The following is a 20878-nucleotide window of genomic DNA, read 5'->3' as shown; positions in this document are numbered from 1 at the left end:
TGACACATGGTGGCTTTTCAGAACCAGTTGAAGACCTCTGTGCAGAAAAACAACATCAGACACTGTGTAAAAATCAAATTAGCCTCTCTGTAATTCTTTCCCCTGCCCACTACGCTATTTCATAGACCTTCATCCTTGACATCGTCTTATGGAAGCTTGTGTTCAGCCGAGACAAACAGGGCAGCTTTGTCGACACTCCTGCCGCCCCGACACCACAGGTTGGGAAAATATGACACCTTCCTCTTCAGCCGCTTTCATTTTCCTCTTGTGTGGTGTTCCTTCTCTCTGTTCCCTTCTTCTTCCTTCAATGCCACAGAGCACACCTTTATTATAACCTTTAACCAAGACATGCATGTGTGAGACGTCTGTCTCATCCCGATCTGCTCCCCTCTTCCTTCTGTTCCCTCGGTGGACCTTCTGTTCAGAGCTTCATTACAGCTGTAGTTTTATAGCTAACCTGCTTCTCAATAGCTTTTTTTTTTGTTTTTGTTTTTGTTTTTTATTTTGTAAAAAAAAAAATCTAAATTAAGAGCTGTTGGTCAGTGTTACATGGATTTGCAATAAGGTAAGTGGGTTTAGTTGATGATTAAGTGAATGAATAATGCGCTCATCTTTAGATATCATGTCTAAACTACCTTATTCAGCTGCCCATTAGTAAGAATTTGTCAGAGTATAAAAATCCACTTCAGTTTTATTTAAATTCAATAATTACTGAAGATGGTGACATATTGCAATGCAATGATGAGGCTATTTACTATTAGTTCTTAGAACCCATACTGGTTATTTATACTGTACATTTCCATTTTCTTGGCAATGAAATTACTTTTTCCAGACTGACATGTTGTTTACAAGTTTGTGTTGTAAAAAATTTGCAGGAATATTAGCTTTAATTGTATGCCCATGTAGTGATATTTCAGATATAGTAACACTGTTATTGGATTTTTCTTAATTTTCATAAACTATTCCTAAGCCTTGGATATCTCACGTTTGCCTTGTAGATGAATGATTGCTTGCCCTCTCCTCTCCCTCCCTCCACTGCTTCTCCTGTATAAGCCTGAAGGCTGTGCTACCTGCTGCGCTTATCTCAAGATTTCCCTGATACTTCTAGGCAATTTGGCCAGTCTGACTTGTCAGTGGTTCCTTTCTAGTACTGGATCAAGTAGATAATAGACTAATTTTTAATTCCAAAGATCCGTTGTTGAATCTTTTCTTTGTTTTGATCTTTGACTCCATAAGCTTGTTTTAAGGAGTGAAATTACTCTGTAAGCTGTCTACAGACAACTCCTTCTACCAATTATCATGCTGAATTTTGTTTTGAATGACTTGCCTGCATGAATTCTTTTATGTGCCACCATGGCACTCCTTAAGTTTTCTATTGTGCATGTGGCCATTTAAAAGCATGTTTATTTGCATGCTAGTGAACGTTTCAGAAAAATCTGAACATAATATGACACAGCTTTGTAAAACCTTCCCACCTCTCCTGTGTTTGTTCTCTAGTAATAACATTTTATTTATTTATCTGTTTGTTTGTTTGCCTTTGGTGTTTTCAGAGGAGCATAAACCTGGGGACGCACAAATGTCTGTCCTGGCTGTGCTGTCCACACAAGATGGCACCCAAAGCCCGCTACATGCATCTGGCCCAGGAGCTAAGTGTGGACCCTGACTGGCCTCCAAAGCCAACTACCACAACTGAAGCCAAGCCCCGCCCAGAAAATGGCTCCACCTATCACATCATGGTCAACTCCTAGCACCCCCAAAGCCCCTCCCAGTCTTTAATTTCTCCCATAAATGTGTTCAGTGAACGCACATTAAATCCCTCAAAGGTAAATGGTTGAGACTCTCATCTCAAACTGTAGATCTAGAGATTTTACTGCTAAAATATAACACAGAAGCACCAAATAAAGCTGAGTTTAAGTCCTCTCAGCACTCTGGCTTACACATTCATGTACTCTCAGGTCTCTCTAGCTCATCTATGGTCATTTTAACATTAAGTAAAAGTAGGACCCCTTCCTTTCTGTCTGGAACTGAATAAAACACAGGATCAATGGAAAGCTGATCAGCCAGCTCTTATATGTTGACTTCTTTAGATTACCTTTTCTGATTTAGATTCTTTAAAGGGTAAAGGAGTGCAAGAGTGAGCCCTCTTCCCAGTCCATTAAAGCCTTTTCCTGACATATATGTGATGGCACACTTGCCAAGGAGGATGTCAAGTAATTGCATTGATTCTGTAACTACAATAATAAGGCAGCCAAACTAAGGAACCATTGTACTAGATGTCAATTTAAGGTGCAGTTAAAAAATCACTTAAAAACAATACATTAAGAGGCATGCGCTGACTAAAATGACAGGTAACAGAAGTAGTATTGTGAAAAGTGACTTTAAGAGTTGAAAGTGGTTAAGTGGTGAAGCTGAAGGTGGTTGGACTGAGTCAGATACATATAGTTGACTTTGAGTGCTACCATGTAGCTGTCTTATACAGATCACGTACATTTAGAAGTACAAAACCCTTTTCATGAGTCAGCATCACCACTTTGCAAGCACTCATTAGAGGGAATAGATTCATAACCCCAAAAATAACTTATATTAGACCTTGAAAATGCTCCCCAGAAACCAGTATTCACTTATTTTTTCAAGCATGCTGCCAATGTAGCCAGGTCTAATGGCTAAAGTTGTTTTTCTGCAGAGCCCCAGGTAAAATATGCTAATCTAAAGACATTACACAATTGGTAAACAACAAAACGAGGACCATAAAAATTGTAGCTGTGGCTGCATTTTTTTTTTCAGACAAAACATACCATCAACAACAACAACAACACCAAAACACAGTAAGACATCGCCAGACATAAAGAAAAAAAAAATCAAAATTACAGGTTACAATACTAGTTACATGGGGATTTTAACACATTATTCCAAAACTATAACATAATCAGAGCTATAGTAAAGGAGTGGTACATGAACTCCAATGATGTGAATATGCCTAAGGCAGACCACCAGGGGTGCTATTTATTCTTCCAAGTATAGTTTCCATTTAACCCATCTTTTAATGTGTAAGTCATTTCACAGTCTCAATAAGAAAGTCAACCTTTCTAACTCATGAATTTCTTTAATAATTTCAACCCAATTATCTGCTGTGGGGGGATCTATCTGTAACCAGCCTTTTTTGCTGCTGCTGTAAATATTTTCCACTGTGGTTGCATTTTCAATCTTAAGTTACATGAAAGATGATAAATTTTTCATAATGTCTTGCAAAAAATGGTGGACGAAAAGGAAAGGAGACTTTTTCAGCGTCAGGCTGGGACCCGTGGAAGGATGTCCACTGTTTTTGTCAGTTCTCATAGTTTAGCTTTAGGCTTTTTACAAAGAGAATGTTAAGTTTTAAAAAGTAAAATACAAAAAAAGACATTGAGAACAGAAACAAATCAGCTTTTAATGACATGTTAGCATAGCAAATGTTTGGGTTTGTTACAAACTGAAATGTGTTGATTACTGTTTCATGTATTGCTGTGAGACTCAGACATCCATGGTCCAGGTATTTCATGTCCTTCCACCACCTGCTCAACGCCTGTTTATTTTTAAACAGGATGCCTTTAAATCTAATAACTGAATTTTCACCAACCTAAGCTGTGCTTTCATATTACTGCTATGATTGCATGTAGATATTTAATGTTACTTCATAACTCTGGTAGGACAGGGAACATTATGGCTTTTCCTCTAGCACTCCCTCCAGGCCAAACCTTTTTCCCAGATTGATGAAGATTTAAGAACGTCAAACTTGACTCGTCTTAGGCTTTTCTTTTGGACCCATGATGTAGAATCTAATATTTTTGAACATAAGAGCCATGACCTGTCCGCAAACTATGACTTCAGAATGCTTACTATGACTTGCATGAAGCCAGCTCCCTTATTATCATATTCTGAAGACTTGATGGTTTAAATCCTTGAAATATCACTACAGATGCAGCATAACTGTAGACTTTAGAAACATTCACATCAACATCTCCGTATTTAAAAGAAAACTGCAGAAGAAACTGCATGAATATGGCTGGTTACTGTAGAAAGTTAACCACATGCATGACATCATATACATCAGTACGTCTATAAAGTCATGTAAGATTAGCTTTAGAAAGCCAACAGTAGTACTAATGTCCTTTTTTTAGAAGAAAAATTCTTCCCATGGAAGACTGATAAAGGCGTTTATGCATCTCATTAGCTCGCTGCTCTTCGCACATTTAAAATATCCATGCAGCACAAGCTGCATATGATAGATGGACCATATATAATTGTATTCTTGCATTTAACAGAGGCTATCTGCGTAGCCAAGGGCTATGTTTTATGTTCAATGCTCCCCCTTTTTATTTAAAGTGCTGCCACACAGAAGCTATCTTTAAAGATCAACCACTTGCTTCATCAGACTTTAAGATGGCTTAAAAAGATTGTAGCTTCATCTTAAAACTATAAAAATGTCTTCTGATCTGATAAAGAGGCAGTTGGCACTAAATGAGTGAATTAAGATGTCCTTCACTTTAAGTTATGTTTTTTAGCCATAATTGATCAGTTAAAATAATACCGAGTCATTCACTAAGTGATGACGACAGGAGACCTCTTTACAGCCACCATGTTAGCTATCAGAGACTGTGTTTAGTTCTCAAAGAGGCCGAACAGTGACTCCACGCACAGTGCCGGTTTGCCCATACTCATAGCAGCCTTCCTTCCATAAATTGTATGGATTAATGTCATTGGTTTCAACTACTTAAGTATCCAGTAGTACACCAATTCAGACACGTGTCCAACTAAAAGTAAAGTTGCTCTTACTCCTTAACAGAATAAGACAATATATTTGTCAAAAATCTGGTAGAACACTGGATTAAATGTCACTTCATCATGTATAACACATTTAGCTTGTCTATTGATTATCAGTTATTATCATAGAGGATAAATCATAACACATTTCCAAACAGTCTGATGTTGCTTAGTTCTAAGAAGCCATTAATAGCTGAAATAATTGTAATAGATTTACAAATCCATTCTTTTATAACAAGCTCAAATGTGATCTGTAACCATACTTTGAATGAATACATTGTTTATGTTCAAAGCAAAGTATATTGTTAGAGTATTTTTCTGGTAAATTATCAGTGTATCGAAGAAAATATGTTTGAGTAAAGTGATTTTAAATGCATAATGTGGCTCAAGTTGACCCAGTGTGCCAATTTGTGAAAGGATTTGGAGACACTGTCAAAGAAGTATCTGATTAACCTTTTTTATTTTATTTGATATCAACTATCGTACTGGTGTGAGTGAGCCTGCGTCACTTTACTGTTTTGTGACCTACTGAGGCTAGAATTGAATGTTGAAGAACAAAATTTGTTGATTTATTGCAAGGCAATACAATGTGTATTGAATCTATTTCCAAAGAGTTTTCGTTGCATATGTATTTAAAAAAAAAAAGTATGGAAAAAGTTTAATTTAGCCTGTGTTAATTCTGTCAGATAAGATTTGATTCAGTAGAAAGTGACTTTAACAATGATAGTTACTGTAGAGATTGGACTTTATCTGTATATATGGGATTTGCATTTCTAATGTGTGCATAGGAGTCAGAAGATTTAGTTATAAAAATGTATGTTTTTTGGATTATCAAAGGGCTGGTGTGTGTTTTCTACTATTTTGGTACTGTGTTACAATCAGTTGTATGTCTACTTTTGTTTTTGTTATGTCTGTTGGGTTTATTTGTACCTTCACTTTTAAAACTTATTATCTTTGGGCATTTATTACACAATATGAGTCAGATATTGTGAAGTATGATTGGGGCACATGAATCAATGTTTGTTCTGTCTCAGATGAATGCAACAAGCACCTGCAGTCAAATTAGAGGAAACTTAAACTCAAACCATCCTGAATGGAAAGATTATTTTTTTCTTCAGGTCACTAAAGTCGATTCTCTCTTCTGCTTACTTGTTGCTTCTTTTCAGTCTCAGTGCTTTTACACAAGAAGGGAATTTGTGTCATTAAGTCTTGTTGCGTCCTCTCAACAGATTCACAATTTGAGCAACATCAGACAATCATGTTACTTTTCTGTCTAGTCACTAAATGTACTTATTTCACTATCTAAAATCTTTTCTATCCATGTAAAATGAAAATGTAATTGGCAAAAAGAATGTGCATTGCTGCTCGATATCAGCAGGCTGTTGAAATGATTTTATTGCTGCTATGGGCAAAATGATTCAGTCTTAGCTGTGTCATAAACGTGCACCTTGATACAGAAAATTCATCAATTTAATGATGTGCAAAGTGTAAATACTACTACTGCTTTTCTTCAACGCTTCAGCTTTGCCTTTTAATCTGACACAGCTACGTCAAAGCTAGGATTTTATGCTGAAACCTCTTTGCTCTTCTCCAGGTACAACATATACCGACTGTTGACAGTTAGCATCGGCCTCTTATTCACATCATGTACTTTTAAAACACCATCAAATGGCATTTAGATTGAGTCAGCCACTGAGTATTTGAAGCCTCATGTGGATGCTGTTTCCTCAGGGAAATGTGTCTATTTGTAATGAAAAGAGAAAATAATAAAAGTTGATACCCAAGCTGAATGAAAATGTACTGTTGGTAAAACTTCATCACAGTCCATCTGTATGTCAGCTCTTTCAGTGCGTTTTTTTGGTGTGGTTTTTGTTTGTAGCTCCCACACCTCAGCAAGGGGCTTGTCTGGAGTATTATTATTGGCAGAATTGTACTTTTTTTTTTTTTTTTTTTTGAAAATTTTGTACCTTATAATTTATTTTTATTTATTTTATTTTCTCTTTTCCCTGAGGATTGTATTTTAGATTTTTCTTGATTTCTTTCTTTTCAATAAATGTTCTCAAAATTGCATGGTATGCATACTGTGTATCCTTATTCCATTCAACTGGAGTAGTTTTCACAACCTATAAGGGAATATAAACAGGGGCATCTCAACAAATAGAATATCAATTAAGTTAATTTTTCCTGTAGTTTACTTCAGAGAGTTGGATTTCCATATATTCAAGATTTATTTCATACAAAGTGAAACATTTGACGACTTATTTTGTTGTAATCTTAATTATGGCTTATAGCTCATGAAAATAAAAAATCCACTATTTCAAAATATTAGAATATTGTAGAAAAGTCCAATATGCAAAGGTTTCCTGAGCCTTCATTCTGTCACTCTGGTTCAGTACACACAACAACAATTAGGAGGAAGGCTGCTGAGTTGACCATTGTCCATAGGACGATTATTGGCGCCCTCCACTGAAAGTCATTGCTGAAAGGGTAGGCTGTTCTTAGAGGCTGTATCAAAGTGTATTCATATAAAGTTGACTGGAAGGGAAGACTGTGGAGAGAAGGTGCACAAGCAACAGGCATGAGCTTAGCCTTCAGATGATTGTCAAACAAAGCAGATTCAAGAACTTAGGGGAGCTTCACAAAGAGTGGACTCAGGCTGGAATCTATGGTTCAAGAGCCACCACACACAGAAGTGTCCAGGAAATGGGCTATAACCGTCCTGTTCCCAGCGTCAAGCCACTTCTGAACCACATCATAAGCTTGTCACCTGTGCTAAGGAGGAAAAGGAAGTGGGCCATTGCTCAGTGGTCTAAAGTCCTGTTTTCAGATGAAAATATATTTTGAATTTCATTTGGAAATAAAGATCCCACAGTCTATAGGAAGCCATGAGATGCACAGAATCCAAGGTACTTCGAGTCCAATGTGAGATTTTCACAATCAGTGATGGTTTGGGGTGCCATGTCATCTGCTGCTGTTGGTCCACTGTGATTTATCAATTCCAGAGTCAATGCCATGGGACGTACTTGTTTACAGTGAAGCCAAAACTACTATAAGCTGGTTTGCTGAACATGGTGTTACTGTGTTTGTATGACCAGCCAACTGGCCTGACCTGAACTCCATAGAGACTCTCTGGGGAAATGTCAAGAGGAAGATGATACACCAGACTCAACAATACAGATGAGCAGAAGATGATCAGCGCAACCCCAGCAGTATTATAAGGATGTTATAAAGCACAGGTGTATGAGATGCTCCATGCCATGTCACATAGATGCAGTAATTTGTGCAAAAGTGTACTGAGTGCATATATGAACATAACTTTCCATAGGATCAACATTTCTGTATCAGAAATATTTTTGGACTGGTGTGATTATCCTGAGCTGTATGCCATAATCAACATTCAAACAGAAAAAGTATTAAAATATTTCATTTTGTATGATGTACCAAATATACATGGAAGTTTCACTGTAATTGAATCACAAGAAAAAAATGAATTTTATCATAATTTTCTATTCTTTGAGCTGCAACTGTACATGTGGAGAAAGTTGCCTTGAACGTTTGAATGTGCTGAAGAAATACTAGAACAATATTTAGCATTCACCCGCTGCAAGTACAAAAGACTGACCTTAGAAGATAACTTTTATTACCTCTGTGTAAACAACTCCATAGCTCGTAAGGGGTTGTAGGAGAATGGGTGTGTTTTTAAACGGTTAGATTAGCATTGTCCTCAGATTAAACGCGAAATAAATCATTTATTACAACTTTTAAACGTGGGCTTACTTTAATACTTTAAAGGCTTAACTCTAAACATGCGAACTTTGGACTTTATATTGTAAACACTATATTGTAAACACCCGGTTGGGTCAGAGAGCATCTTTTGGTAGAGCATAAATAATGATGCAATAAATGGACGTTTCATAACCTTTATAGCGATTTAAAAAAAACGATTGCTTCACCTGTTAGTTATGTAGTTAGTGCTGCATTTTATCCATTCTAGAGATTTTTGTATCCTCCTTCATATATTTGATGGCCATAAAATAATACACAAGTTAGGACTCAGCTACCTTAAGCGTACAGTGTAACGGAGTACAGTAAACAGTGCAGTGCTGTATAGGAACTAATTCATTACTGCGTTTTCTCCCGGTGCTGCTTTGAAGGTAGTACCGTCAACAGGAAGTGGACTGTCATTCTGGCTGTGTCCTTGTTAGCTAGCCAGCTAGTTAGCTGCCATAAAAGGCAAGCAAATGTGTACCATTTGGAAAGATGAATTAAACTGTGCCTAAAGACAGAATTGAAACGAAAACAACGTTGACCTGCTGTTAACTACAGCACCATGTTGCGTGTCGGGAGTAAAGCTGCCTGGTAAGTTTTATATTGCGTGAAGAAAACGGCAGCAGAGATGAGGAAAGCACACCTAGCCGGTCATTTTGACAGCTGAGGACAGCGAGGCTGGCTGCTTGTTTCATGAAATTAGCCGTTTTACTAATTTAAATGCCCACATTGATATATTCGTACCGTTTCCTGACATATTATAAGCTGTGACGCGGTTGAAGCCGCTGTTATGACTTGCAGCGGTACTCTAGCAGGTTAGCATAGCTAGCTAGTTCAGAGAATGTGGTCTATCCTATTGAGTTTGGCACGGCTCTCAGGTGTAATTTAAAAACAAATTGGCTTACGGACTGTTGTTCTTTGAGTCACCTGTAGTCTCTCATTGTAAAAGGTTGTGCGGCATTATTTGCTAGTAAACTTGAGTCCTGTGTTACAGTGTATTTGAAAGACTGATGCTGACGAGTACTGACCAGTTTTACCGATCTTTAAAGTGTGTAGCGTTATCACAGCTTCGTTTTTCTGCACGTTTTACGTTTTTTTCGGTTCAAACTTGTACTTTATGTAAATGATAGCTTCTCCCTGTATAAAAGACTTGTACACCAGTTGCTATTGCTCTGTTACACGTAACAGCTGTGTAGGTCAGATCCTGTTCCTCTGTTTCGCCTTTACACTAACCTTGCAACTAATGCCAGATACGGTTGTTTTACTTAAAACAGTGGTATTTTAACTAGATAATCTTTTTGCTTACTTTTTTAAATTGCCACTCGTTCATCAGTTTAATGAAATGTTATGAGAAATACCTGATTTGCTTTTAGCCCATGACCACAATAATATTGGCCTGATATCAGTATCAGCATAGATAAGCTTAAAAAGCTAGTTGTCAGTATCAGTAGATATCAAAATTTCTGTGATAATAACAGCCCTTAAGGGTCGACTGATATTTGGAACAGGTATCCATTTGTTATGACAGACACAATGCACTTAATGTGGCAAAAGTAAAACTGTATGTTAGGAGATGAAGGAAAATAAACAATTTAGCTCAAGCCCTGTCAATGGAGAAACAGGAAGTAAAGCCTTACACTCCCTGTGCCAGAGCCACACAGGCCTTAGTGTTGGTTGGCCGTTAGATGCGTGATATCAGGCCAGTCAGATAGTGTTGTGGGCAGGAGATTAGGTGAGACTAGAGAGTGAAAACAAAACCAGAGGCAAACACACCTTACAGTGGAGCCGAAGTAGCACACCTTTGAAATAATTGATTTTGGCCAATTATTGGGTAAATAAAGAGCAAATACTGATGATCGCTAAATGTCAAATATTGGCATTAATAATGAGCCCGGCCGACAATCCGTATACCCCTAACAACCAGTGTACTGATGTCTGTACATATCAGCAGTATGTATGAATAAGTTTATGGAGTTTTAGAAAGGACCATCAAACCTGCATCAGCTGAAGTCTTTTTATTTCATTCTCAGTCCTTAAACTTTAAAATTAATTTTACGTACTTAAGTTGAGAATTTCTGGTGTTAATGAGCAGTGATATAAAGTAAACATTTGCATTGTCCAATTTTTCTGCCATGTCAGCATTGCCTGCAGGAACCTGGTCTCCACCAACATGGGGGTGAGATTCCGGGTACCCCTTCAGAAGCTACACCCTCTGTCACGTGCCATCCACCACCGATACTCTGGGAACACCAACCCTCAAAGACCCCCTCATCGCACTGCAGCCCGCTATTTTACTTCTATGTCACGGTTGCCAATGCGACCACCCAAGCCTCCCCCAGGATCAGGGGGCCGTGGCTATCAGCAGCAGCGCAGCTTCTGGGTGGCCCGCCTTGCTGCTCGTTTGTTGAGGCTCCGATACATTCTGCTGGGTACAGCAGTGGGAGGAGGCTACACAGCTAAAAAGGCCAGTATTTAGTGTCTCTTAAGTGTTTCTCATTTATTCTTTATTTTACTCCTGTTCCATTAATTAGTATTTTGTTCTAAGTTAAGTCATCATCCTTGAGTTTAGGAAACACAAAGTTATCACATCAGGTGCACAATTAACAAAAAATATAAAGATTGAAAGGTTAAAAATTCTTAGTTTTACCATTACTTTTATGTGTGGCAAATCAATGTTTTTTATCTGTAGTTGCTCAATATTTTTATGGATACCAGCAGAAACATTTTCATATAAGTGAGATTAGTGTTACTCTGTCATTTTCTCTCTAGACCTATGAGGAGTGGAAGGACTTGCTGCCTGATTTTAGTGAATACAACTGGGTCATTCCAGATTTTGTCTGGGAACTTAGTGAACAGATTGATCTTGGTAAGTGGCATTATTTCTATGTCATATTCTTTCTTCTTCTGTCATATTCTTTTTTTTTTTTTTTCTTTTTTTCTTTTTTTTTTTAGAATTTTATTTTGTGATGAGTCAGGGTCAAAACAGTAGGATACATTAAACAAATAAAAGTCATTCAATGACATTCAAATTAATACAGAAACAACAGGATGTTTGATAACCCTCATGTATGTAATCACTATTAATTAGTGTGTAGTCTCACTACTTTGCATTTTGTTGTAATTACCTTTTACCTTTCTGGTTTGTTCACTTCACATCTTTTCTTCGTATCCTTAGATAAACTGGCCAAAGCTCTACCAGAGATGGAGGAAATAGCCAAACTTCTACCTGACCTAGACAAGATAGGAGAGAACTTCACTTTCATCAAAAGCCTCCTTTCATCTGGTGAGTAAACAAAACCTCAACTGTGCCTTACAGTGACTGTATTATAACACAATTAAAATGACTATTTATAGCTATCAACGTATCTAATCTTGTGTCTGGTTTTCAAATGAAGACAAATTTAAGTGTAGTAGTACTAATACCACAGAAAACATGTAGTGCATCTCTGCATTGGCTTTTTTTAATTTTCACTGTACATCTTATCACTACAGCATACCATCCGAAAATTGTGGTACTTGAGTTTTTCTTTGTCACAGTTACCCCTGAAAAAAGAGATTACATTGACTTAGAGTTACGGAAAGCTGTAAGAAAGGAGTTTGCTTCATGCTTTAGAGTTCTGCTTTTCCTGAATCTTCTTTGTGTGGTTGTGGTTGCTGAAATGGTCTACCTACAGCACATCTCATACACCAAAAAATGTATCACATCGATTTGAAATCAGTTTTTGTCAAGGTAATACTCTCTTTTTAGTTGAAACTTTTTGATTTTGCACAACATATTTTCAAATTGTATCTGTTGCTCAAAATCTTCAGTTCAATAATTTAAAGTAAAATGTTATTTAACCCAAAAAAACACCTAACAACCTGAGCAGTTTTTATTCTACATGTTTTAAATTAAGCTCTTTGAGTCCAAGCTGAATTAACTTAATATATTTGTTAGATTACTTCACATAGAAGTGATAAAGTTTTCATTGTACATTATAAACAAAGAAGTTAATATACATTAATGACAAAAGACATATTTTTGGGTCTTTGAGGAGCAAGCCTGGCTTGGGATGTGCTTATCCCTTTTAACAATTTCTCATTAGGTGGCTGCCTCACTGAAGCTCTGGCACAGCAGCAGCTTTGTTTTAATACACATCATCTAGCTGTGTCCCTGCTTTGACCACCATCCCTCAGCTTCTGTCTGATATGATTTTTATTTCTTGTGTTGTTCTTCCTTTCTCCTCCTCCCCTCCCCTCCTGTCCTCCTCAACATTCTTCACAGGTGTGAGTTTGGGTAGTGAAGTCAAAGGAGCTTCTGGTCTGCATCTGTTGTTAGGTGTGTAAACCTGCTCTCTGTAGCGCCGCCCCTCCCCTCTGTTCTCTCTGCTGCTGTTTAACCCCCCTCTGGCCTCAAGATTGCTATTGATGTGGGTTCCTGCTTGCCATGGTTGGCTCTAAAGGTGGTAGCAGAGCATCTTCCCGGGCTTCCAGGTTGCAGTCTAGACAAAATGAATAGAACGACAGGTTTTTTATTGAACAAGGCTTCTTGATTAAGTGAAGTGTATAACTTGTCAGTGAGAGGGTGAGACAGTCTCATCATCAACTGAAGATTATACTTAGCTATCCTGTTAGATGAAATGTGTTTAAAAAGATTATTCTTCAAGGGTTCTCTTTCTCCTTTCTGAATTAGTCCTTTAAATCATTAAAAGAGAAGAGTGATAAGGGTAAACCAGCTATGGTGAAAAAAGGTTTTCCCTGGTCTGAAAAGCTCTGAATTGCAAATAAAGTTTCCCCCTTTCCATTTGACCTTCTTTAACCTGACTGTTCTTGGCTGTTCTTATTCCCTCCTATGTGTTTTTGCCTCCTTTGACTTCCACCCTCTCTCCCCTGGCCTGCATTGGCTACTTTCTTTAATAACATTAACATTCACTAATCTTTGGGATGATCTGCATCTGCTTTAGTTATTCCTTCGCAAATGTTTGGAAAAAATCCTAAAAAAACATGCATAGTTTACATAGCTAGAACATTCATTCACTCTAGTCTTAATATGTAAAGATGTTAGCATATACAGGTTTACCCTGGATATTTATTTGTTAAATATTATATTTTAATACTGCATTTTTTGTCTATGGTGTTAAAAACAATGAGCATGATAAACACAGTAATGATAGTAATGATGATACTGATGAAAGAACTTATGATGCAACTCTTCAATGCATTCAGTTTATAATGAATACTGTAATTACAGACCTAATCTCCCATAGACTTTTATTCAGACATTTGGCAAAGCAGACAGAACCACACCTCTACTCTGACTCATAAAATCAGCAAAGTCTAGTTCTTTTTCTTTTCAATTCACTGGTTTCTGGATCATTCATTGGGGTGTAATTTTAAGTGTTAATACCTATATATTTAAAACCTCCACTCACTAACTTCACTTAACTTGCACATGCTTACTTTAACTGCTCAGTTATATGGCAAACCATACTTTGCATGGATATCTTGGCATGCTAGTTCATGTAACAGGTATGTTATTTAGCCATTTTAGGTGAGCTGCATTATTGAGAATAAAGAGGAATAGTTTTTCTTTATTCTTTAAGAACATTCTCGTTTTCAACAAATTTTTCCCCAACATGCACTGCTACATCTTCAGAATGCTAGAAATTCACCATAAACTAGGGCTGCACAATCAATTTAAATCTGATCGCGATTAAGGCCTCCCCTCATTTGGAATAACATGACTGATGCAAATTATTGATGTTTAAAATGTGTGCCCCAACTGTATAAAACTTTGCTGTATATCAAATCAAGTATTTGTATTTGAGCAATTAAGCTATTTTCAAGTTTGGGTTTAGATGAAAAGCTTCCAACATTAGCAGGAATATGGCCCAAAGAAATGAAAGCAAAGCACTACTAATTTAATTTGCAGTAAAAGGTGTTGTGGTTCTCTTTTTGATATATAGATATATTTTTTTAAAGAAGCTACAAAACCTATGAAAGAACCTTAGGTCTGCTAAATTTGTACTGAGAAACGTAACAATTTCTGGAAACCATAAAGTTTCTTCATATGAAAGTAAAACCACAATAAAAAATTTCCCTTTGGATGGAGATTAATTATTGTAATGAACAATCCTGATCTCAGTATTGGTCAAAATGATTGTGATTGTCATTGTTGCCATAATCATTCTGCCCTACCATTAACAGTGACCAATTGTGTGCCTAGACAATTTCTGAAGGAACACAGACACTGCAGTTAGTGAACATTTTTTCCAAACATTTGAAATCAAAGCACTCTTTCTTGTCTCCATTTCTTATCTTGGACATGCTTCAAATTGCATACCTGGCATCTTTCCACTGTGGGCATTATTGCGTTGAGCTCCTATATATTTAATAGCATTTAATAGTTAATGAAGCATTTTCACTGGTAATGTCATTCTGTTGTGTTGTTTTTCTACTGGTAGAGACCGCAGGCGATCCTCCACTTAAAGCCACAGACTCATCTGCTGCAGCCACACCAGAGAGCAGTGACAAACAATTTAAAAAGGTATGGACATCTCATACTTCTAGGCATTGACCCCTCTGCTTTACTTATGCTTGTTGTTACTCAGCTCCTGCCTGCAGCTTGGCTACTTTTCACTTCAGTGACAAGAACTGCTGTGGACTCGACAAAAATCTGCTCAAAGAAACGTATTTAAGAGTTAATGTTGCTCTCTTGCAGAATCAGTTCCACTGAGTGTGAATTGTCAAGTTTTACACTGGCTGCCCACAGCAGAGTAAAGATAAGCTTTTTTGGGGCCGCGATGTTATGAAATGGTCATAAAAAGACTCTTTGTTGCAGTCATGTTGCAGTTGTGTAAAATAATAAACGGTTTGTTCTCTCAAAGTAAGGCAAGGTTTCACTGCTGTGCCGTTTTCTGTTATCAAACTAAAAATATGATTTTAACAGTTAAGTTCTTGCAGTATGACACTCGTTCACTGAAGGTTAAGCCTAAAAGTTTATGCACTCTATTTATCATTGCTTCAGTTATGTGTACTACTTCTTAAGCTCCACTTTTTTGCAGACATCATATTCATGGAGGCCATTCCTGTTTTCAGCTCCTCATTATACCACAGTTTGTGACTGAACACCTTGTATGCATACCTGTGTCATTGCCGTTGTCCTCTCTGTTTCTTGTTCTTTTTGTTTTCTTTTCCAAAACTGATATGTTTCAGTGTCTCTCTGCTTTATTTTCATGTTTTTCTGTGCTTATGTTTTAACTGTAAAGAGTTCATGTTAAATAAAAGTTTGACCATTAATATAACGAAGAGACGTTAGAAGAAGATGTTGCTTTCCTCCCCTTTGCCCTGCTTTTACTCTGCAATCATGTTCTCCAACATGAGCACAAATAACACAACTGTTACAAGTTGATGCTTCTCTTCAAATTCAATGTTATATGTGTGTTTAACAGAGCAGAATGAAGTAAAAACTGCAAAGGAAAATACTGATGTCATGTTGGGGAACCCTGAGCTAAAGCCAATTTCACCTGCTAGATGTATGCTTTTTACTTTCCCCTGAAAGAGAACTATCCCAGTGCTTGCTTTGCTTCTATAATCATCAGCTTCAGCTTCATCAGGCTAATTATATCATAACTGACCAACATCATTGTGCTGCACATACAAACACTGCAGACCTTATTCTACCATTGCTGTAAAAAGTCAAACGTCTACTTATTTTGTACTGTTAAGTGTTAGTATAAAAAACAGTTCAAGTGTTGTCTTATCTAGTGTAAATGTACAGTCATGTGTACAGAGTGGTGGGCGACGTGGAAAGATTTCGTTTGTTGCCACTTGCTGAGAGGTGCTGGTTGAGGTATTAGTCACCTCTTCTGCTTTCAGTCTGGCAAAGTTTGTTACCTTCTCTTTGAGTATGAGAGAGACTGACTTTGTTGGGTCACACTGATGTTGGTGGCAAGATTACCACTCCCAAGTGCATAGAGCTTTTTAACTTGAGCTTTCAGTGTATCATGATTCTGAGACAATTCTGAGACTCATGAGAACCACAGGCCAGGTTCCCTCTATTGTCACTTTGTGTTTGGATGCAGCGTTGCCTGTATGGCTGACCGGCCCAATGGCTGGTTGTTGTCTTTTTGCTGCTCCTGCCTGTCTCTCATTATGACGTACCCCAGCAGGGTCTGCTGGGCGAGCTCATTCTTATTCAGCAGCAGATCCAGCAGCACGAGGAGGAGGTCCGGCGGGCCGCAGCAGCCAATAATGCGCGCCCCCCACCACCAGAGCCTGCTCCCAGTCCACCTCCGAACCCCAGTCCCCTTCAACAGAAACGCAAGGTGAAAGTCCCAACCCACTTAGATTCGCCCTTTCCCATCAACGCCTCAAGAGAACTTACATTTACAAGACACCTAGACGAAATAAAAGATTGATTTAACAGCAGATGGAAAAGCGGAGATTAAGTGTGCCCTACTCTTAAAGGCTGTTGCGTCTCAGACCTCAGTGTGGTTGGATGTGTTCAGAGGTGTGTTCTCTCTCACCTTTAAGCACACCCAGTGCTTTTGTGGCAGTTTCAATGCAGCATAGTTGCAGCAACATTAGAAGTCCACTAGAGGTCAGGAGAAATCTCTTTTTTTCAGCTGTTGTTAAATTTCTCTTGCATGTAATTTATTTGAGTAGAGCTTGCAATTTGAATGTAAAAAGAAAAATATTTCACCAGAAAACTGAAGATCCAAATGGAGCATTAGGGCTTTTGTACTACCTAATGTATATGAGATGGAGAATACTTAAACACTATACATAAAAGTGCTGTACCCATGCAGGAAAAGTTAAACTGGAGACATCATAGAAGCCTAATTTTTAAAATGCCAAAAATATGTAAAGTATTACCTACATTGCTATGACCCTAGACTGTGTTATATTCAAGAGGTGTCTTTGTCTGAAGCAATCATATTATTTGATAATTTGTAACCTTTCAAACAATGCATAGTTTTCCTAGTGCAGATGAAAAAAAAACTAGTCTGTTCCCTGAAATACCCAACATTAGCGTCCATGTTTCACCCCATAGTCTGTCAGGCTAGCTCAGACTTGCTTTGCCAGTTGGTTGTATAGAAGACATGCATGTGACATCATAGGAGTTCCAGAGGCGCAGCGACGTAGCAATCGCATGCAAATGGATTATCATCAGCAGCGCTCCATTCATGTTCAGATGCACTGCATGGAGTGGAGTGGAAACCCACTGCATGGTGTGAGCTACACTTTTTGAAGCTTATTTGAGTGGACCCAAGGTAGAAGTTTTAATAAGCTTTTTTGTGATGCCTAATGACCTTTAGAGCTCCTTTCTAGACCCTCCATGTAAATTAGAGAGAGAGTTGGGGGAAATAGTTTGCTGTGTTTCTTATATTCCCTTTCTTTTGCTTGTAAATCCCATTTGTCTATGTATTCTGTATCTCTTGCTCTCTGTCCTGTCTTTCATCCTGATAATAATATTGCTAAGTGTACACATCTAGTCTGCTCAATCATGAAAAAATAGATGACAGTGGCTACATGATTTTGTGATTATTTTCAGCTATAATTTTTTAGGACTCACTCTGCAATTTGTGCCTGTTTGTAAATCAAGAGCTTGTCGATCAAGTCTGAATAATAGAAGAATGGAAACTGTCTGCCTGAAATTTGATTTTTGTTCCTCTCTTTTTGTATTAACTTGACTCTCAACACTGGTTCCTTCTGTATACAGTGTGCACTTAATCAACTTTTATGGTGATGGTTGGATTTCATGCTTGTGGAGTTGCACAACCAGAGTAAAGGAAAGCCCTCATTTTCAAGTATAAAAGGAAGTGTAACCACCTTTTTGCTGTTCTTTTTCACTTTAACCTTTAGTCTTCTGACAAAGAAAAGATTGACCAGCTTCAAGAAGAACTGCTCCGCACACAGGTACAGTAGATCTTGATTTATCTTTGTTTTTGCATTATTAGTTTCATACCCTGTAAATTGCTCTTTATCATATTTAAAATTGGCTGGAGACTGTAAGAGGGAAATTGTATATGTGAGAACTGTGTTGTTAGTTATTCATGTTGATAATATCCTTTATCCACCAGATTTTAGACATCATCTGATGTGATGCTGATGTTATTGATGTTTTTGTTCCATAGCTAAAATATCAGCGCATGCTGGAGAGACTGGAGAAGGAAAATAAAGAGTTAAGAAAAGTGGTGCTGCAAAAAGACGATAAGGGGATTCACCAAAGGAAAGTTAAGGTAAATTGTACAATGAAACACACAGTATAAAGCAGAAAATGATCATTCTAAATATTCAAGAATATTTTTTTCATCATTTATTTACATCATGTATTTGCAGACTGTTAAAGCCTTTCTTTGTCGTTCTTTGTCTGTGGTTTCATGTTGAAGTTGTCACCCTGAGAAACAGACTGTGGAAATAAACTGTGATGTACAACTTATCATCAATATCATTTTTTATTATGTCCTCTCCTTCAGAAATCTCTCATTGACATGTACTCAGAGGTTCTGGACATCTTGTCTGACTACGACTCAAACTATAACACCCAGGATCACCTGCCCAGGGTAAGCAGCTGTCAGCTTTTGTAATTTGCATCCGGAAATATGGAGTTTTTTTTTTTATTTTTTCCAAGGCTCAGACCCTGATCACTTATTCATGTTTCCTTCTCTTTTTTTCTAATCAATGTTTGTATTAGCTGTCCTCTGTATGTAGTCTTTCCTCTCAATAACAGCCTCTCTGTTTCAGGTGGTCGTGGTTGGGGATCAGAGTGCTGGAAAGACCAGTGTGCTGGAGATGATAGCCCAGGCCAGAATCTTTCCCAGGGGCTCAGGGGAGATGATGACACGCTCTCCTGTCAAGGTATGTGGAACTAGACTGGCTGAGTATTGTGTGATCCTCATGTTTAAAACTTTAGTGAAGATTATTTTTATGATAAAATAAGTATTGCTTTTTAAATAAGTTTGGTTGTTGAAAATGTGAGAAAAAAGCTTCTTTGATTAGTCTTAGCTTCTGACAGTATTCATCTTAACTCTACAGGTAACACTCAGCGAAGGCCCTCACCATGTGGCCATGTTCAAGGACAGTGGCAGAGAGTTCGACCTTACCAAGGAGGAGGATGTAAGTCTCAGAGTGAATGACTTGCTGAATTTCAATATCATTTATATTTTCTTGTTTAACTCTGTATCTTGCTGTTTTCCCCTGTCCTGCAGCTGGCTGCTCTGAGGCATGAGATTGAGCTGAGGATGAGGAAGAGTGTAAAAGAGGGACAGACAGTCAGCTCTGAGGTTATTAACGCATCTAATTACACTACTGTGTTAATAAATTTCTCTTTTTTTGTCATTGAATATTAATGTGTGTTATCTCCATGTTAGACAATATCCTTGAGTGTTAAAGGCCCAGGCATCCAGCGGATGGTGCTTGTTGACTTACCAGGTGTCATTAGTGTGAGTATACATTCTTAAATATAATTGCTCTGTTTTTTGTCTGTGTCTTGGTTGTATGTGCTGCTGCCTGTCTTGACCAGGACGCTATTGTAAATGAAGATGGTTGGATAAATTCAAATAAATAATTCAAACTAGCATTGGTGCAGATGTGAAGCTTGTAGTTTGAATTCTATTCTCAATAAGCCAGTTAAGGACTACATTTTTAGATACTCATGTTTGCACAATTGTTTGTTTATTTTCTCCAGTATAAGAATGACAACAACTATAAGTTTTAAGTATTTCTTCATTTTTCTCAGACGGTGACTACGGGAATGGCAGCAGATACTAAAGAGACCATCTTCAGCATCAGCAAGGCCTACATGCAGAATCCTAATGCAATTATCCTCTGTATTCAAGGTGAGCAATGAGCATACTATCCCCATGTTGTAGTAGTCATACATGACAGTGATTATAAAGGCCTGTCCAATTTTGTCTCATTGTTGTGCTTTTCAAAAAATCTCCAGATCTCAACCTTTTACCTTTTAAACAGTTGTCATTGTGCTCTGTAAGCTATGGTTGTATCTTCTATGACAGTGGTTCCCAACCTGGAGTCCAGGGACCCATAGGAGGACTGCCAAAGATCTCAGGGGCCCTGTCTGCTCTGATGTTGTCAAACTTAGATGTGCATATCGCTGGTGCCAGGCCAAAACCTCTTATCTCCAAAATCACCACTTTTCAGAAAATGAAAAAAAAACCTAATAATAGACAGCGTCTAAAAAATGTAATGAAAAAAGGTGATGTTAGGTTTTGACTTGACACCAGCCATATATTTTTTATAAACCATGGTTAGAAACATACTGTATGATGGATAGTGTATAAGGGCCACTGAAAAGATTTTTAGAAAA

At 37.7% G+C, this 20878-nt stretch overlaps 2 protein-coding genes across 5 annotated transcripts in view; both read left to right on the top strand.

Moving 5' to 3' along the window:
- atp13a3 (ATPase 13A3) overlaps positions 1-6868 on the top strand; it is a 48234-nt gene extending 41366 nt beyond the window's left edge. The window contains exons 33-34 of the mRNA XM_041790519.1: positions 126-218; positions 1551-6868. Of these exons, the coding sequence (XP_041646453.1) occupies positions 126-218; positions 1551-1748 (291 nt within the window). The 3' untranslated portion in view covers positions 1749-6868. The remainder of the gene's footprint in view (positions 1-125; positions 219-1550) is intronic.
- Positions 6869-8970: 2102 nt separating this feature from the next.
- opa1 (OPA1 mitochondrial dynamin like GTPase) overlaps positions 8971-20878 on the top strand; it is a 48596-nt gene continuing 36688 nt past the window's right edge. Inside the window, exons 1-15 of one of the 4 annotated variants that reach the window (XM_041791341.1) lie at positions 8971-9159; positions 10708-11032; positions 11338-11434; positions 11744-11851; positions 12833-12886; positions 15012-15094; positions 16719-16874; positions 18415-18468; positions 18687-18791; positions 19029-19115; positions 19297-19410; positions 19588-19668; positions 19761-19835; positions 19923-19994; positions 20291-20390. In XM_041791341.1, coding sequence (XP_041647275.1) covers positions 9131-9159; positions 10708-11032; positions 11338-11434; positions 11744-11851; positions 12833-12886; positions 15012-15094; positions 16719-16874; positions 18415-18468; positions 18687-18791; positions 19029-19115; positions 19297-19410; positions 19588-19668; positions 19761-19835; positions 19923-19994; positions 20291-20390 — 1540 coding nt within the window. In that variant the 5' untranslated portion in view covers positions 8971-9130. The remainder of the gene's footprint in view (positions 9160-10707; positions 11033-11337; positions 11435-11743; positions 11852-12832; positions 12887-15011; positions 15095-16718; positions 16875-18414; positions 18469-18686; positions 18792-19028; positions 19116-19296; positions 19411-19587; positions 19669-19760; positions 19836-19922; positions 19995-20290; positions 20391-20878) is intronic. The other 3 variants (XM_041791342.1, XM_041791343.1, XM_041791344.1) reach the window with 3 other exon arrangements.

This window comes from Cheilinus undulatus, linkage group 7 (assembly GCF_018320785.1).
Source record: "Cheilinus undulatus linkage group 7, ASM1832078v1, whole genome shotgun sequence".
In the NCBI taxonomy this organism is placed as follows: Eukaryota; Metazoa; Chordata; class Actinopteri; order Labriformes; family Labridae; genus Cheilinus; species Cheilinus undulatus.
The sequence above is the reverse complement of the archived record's forward strand: the minus strand, read 5'-3'. Positions and strand labels throughout refer to the sequence as shown.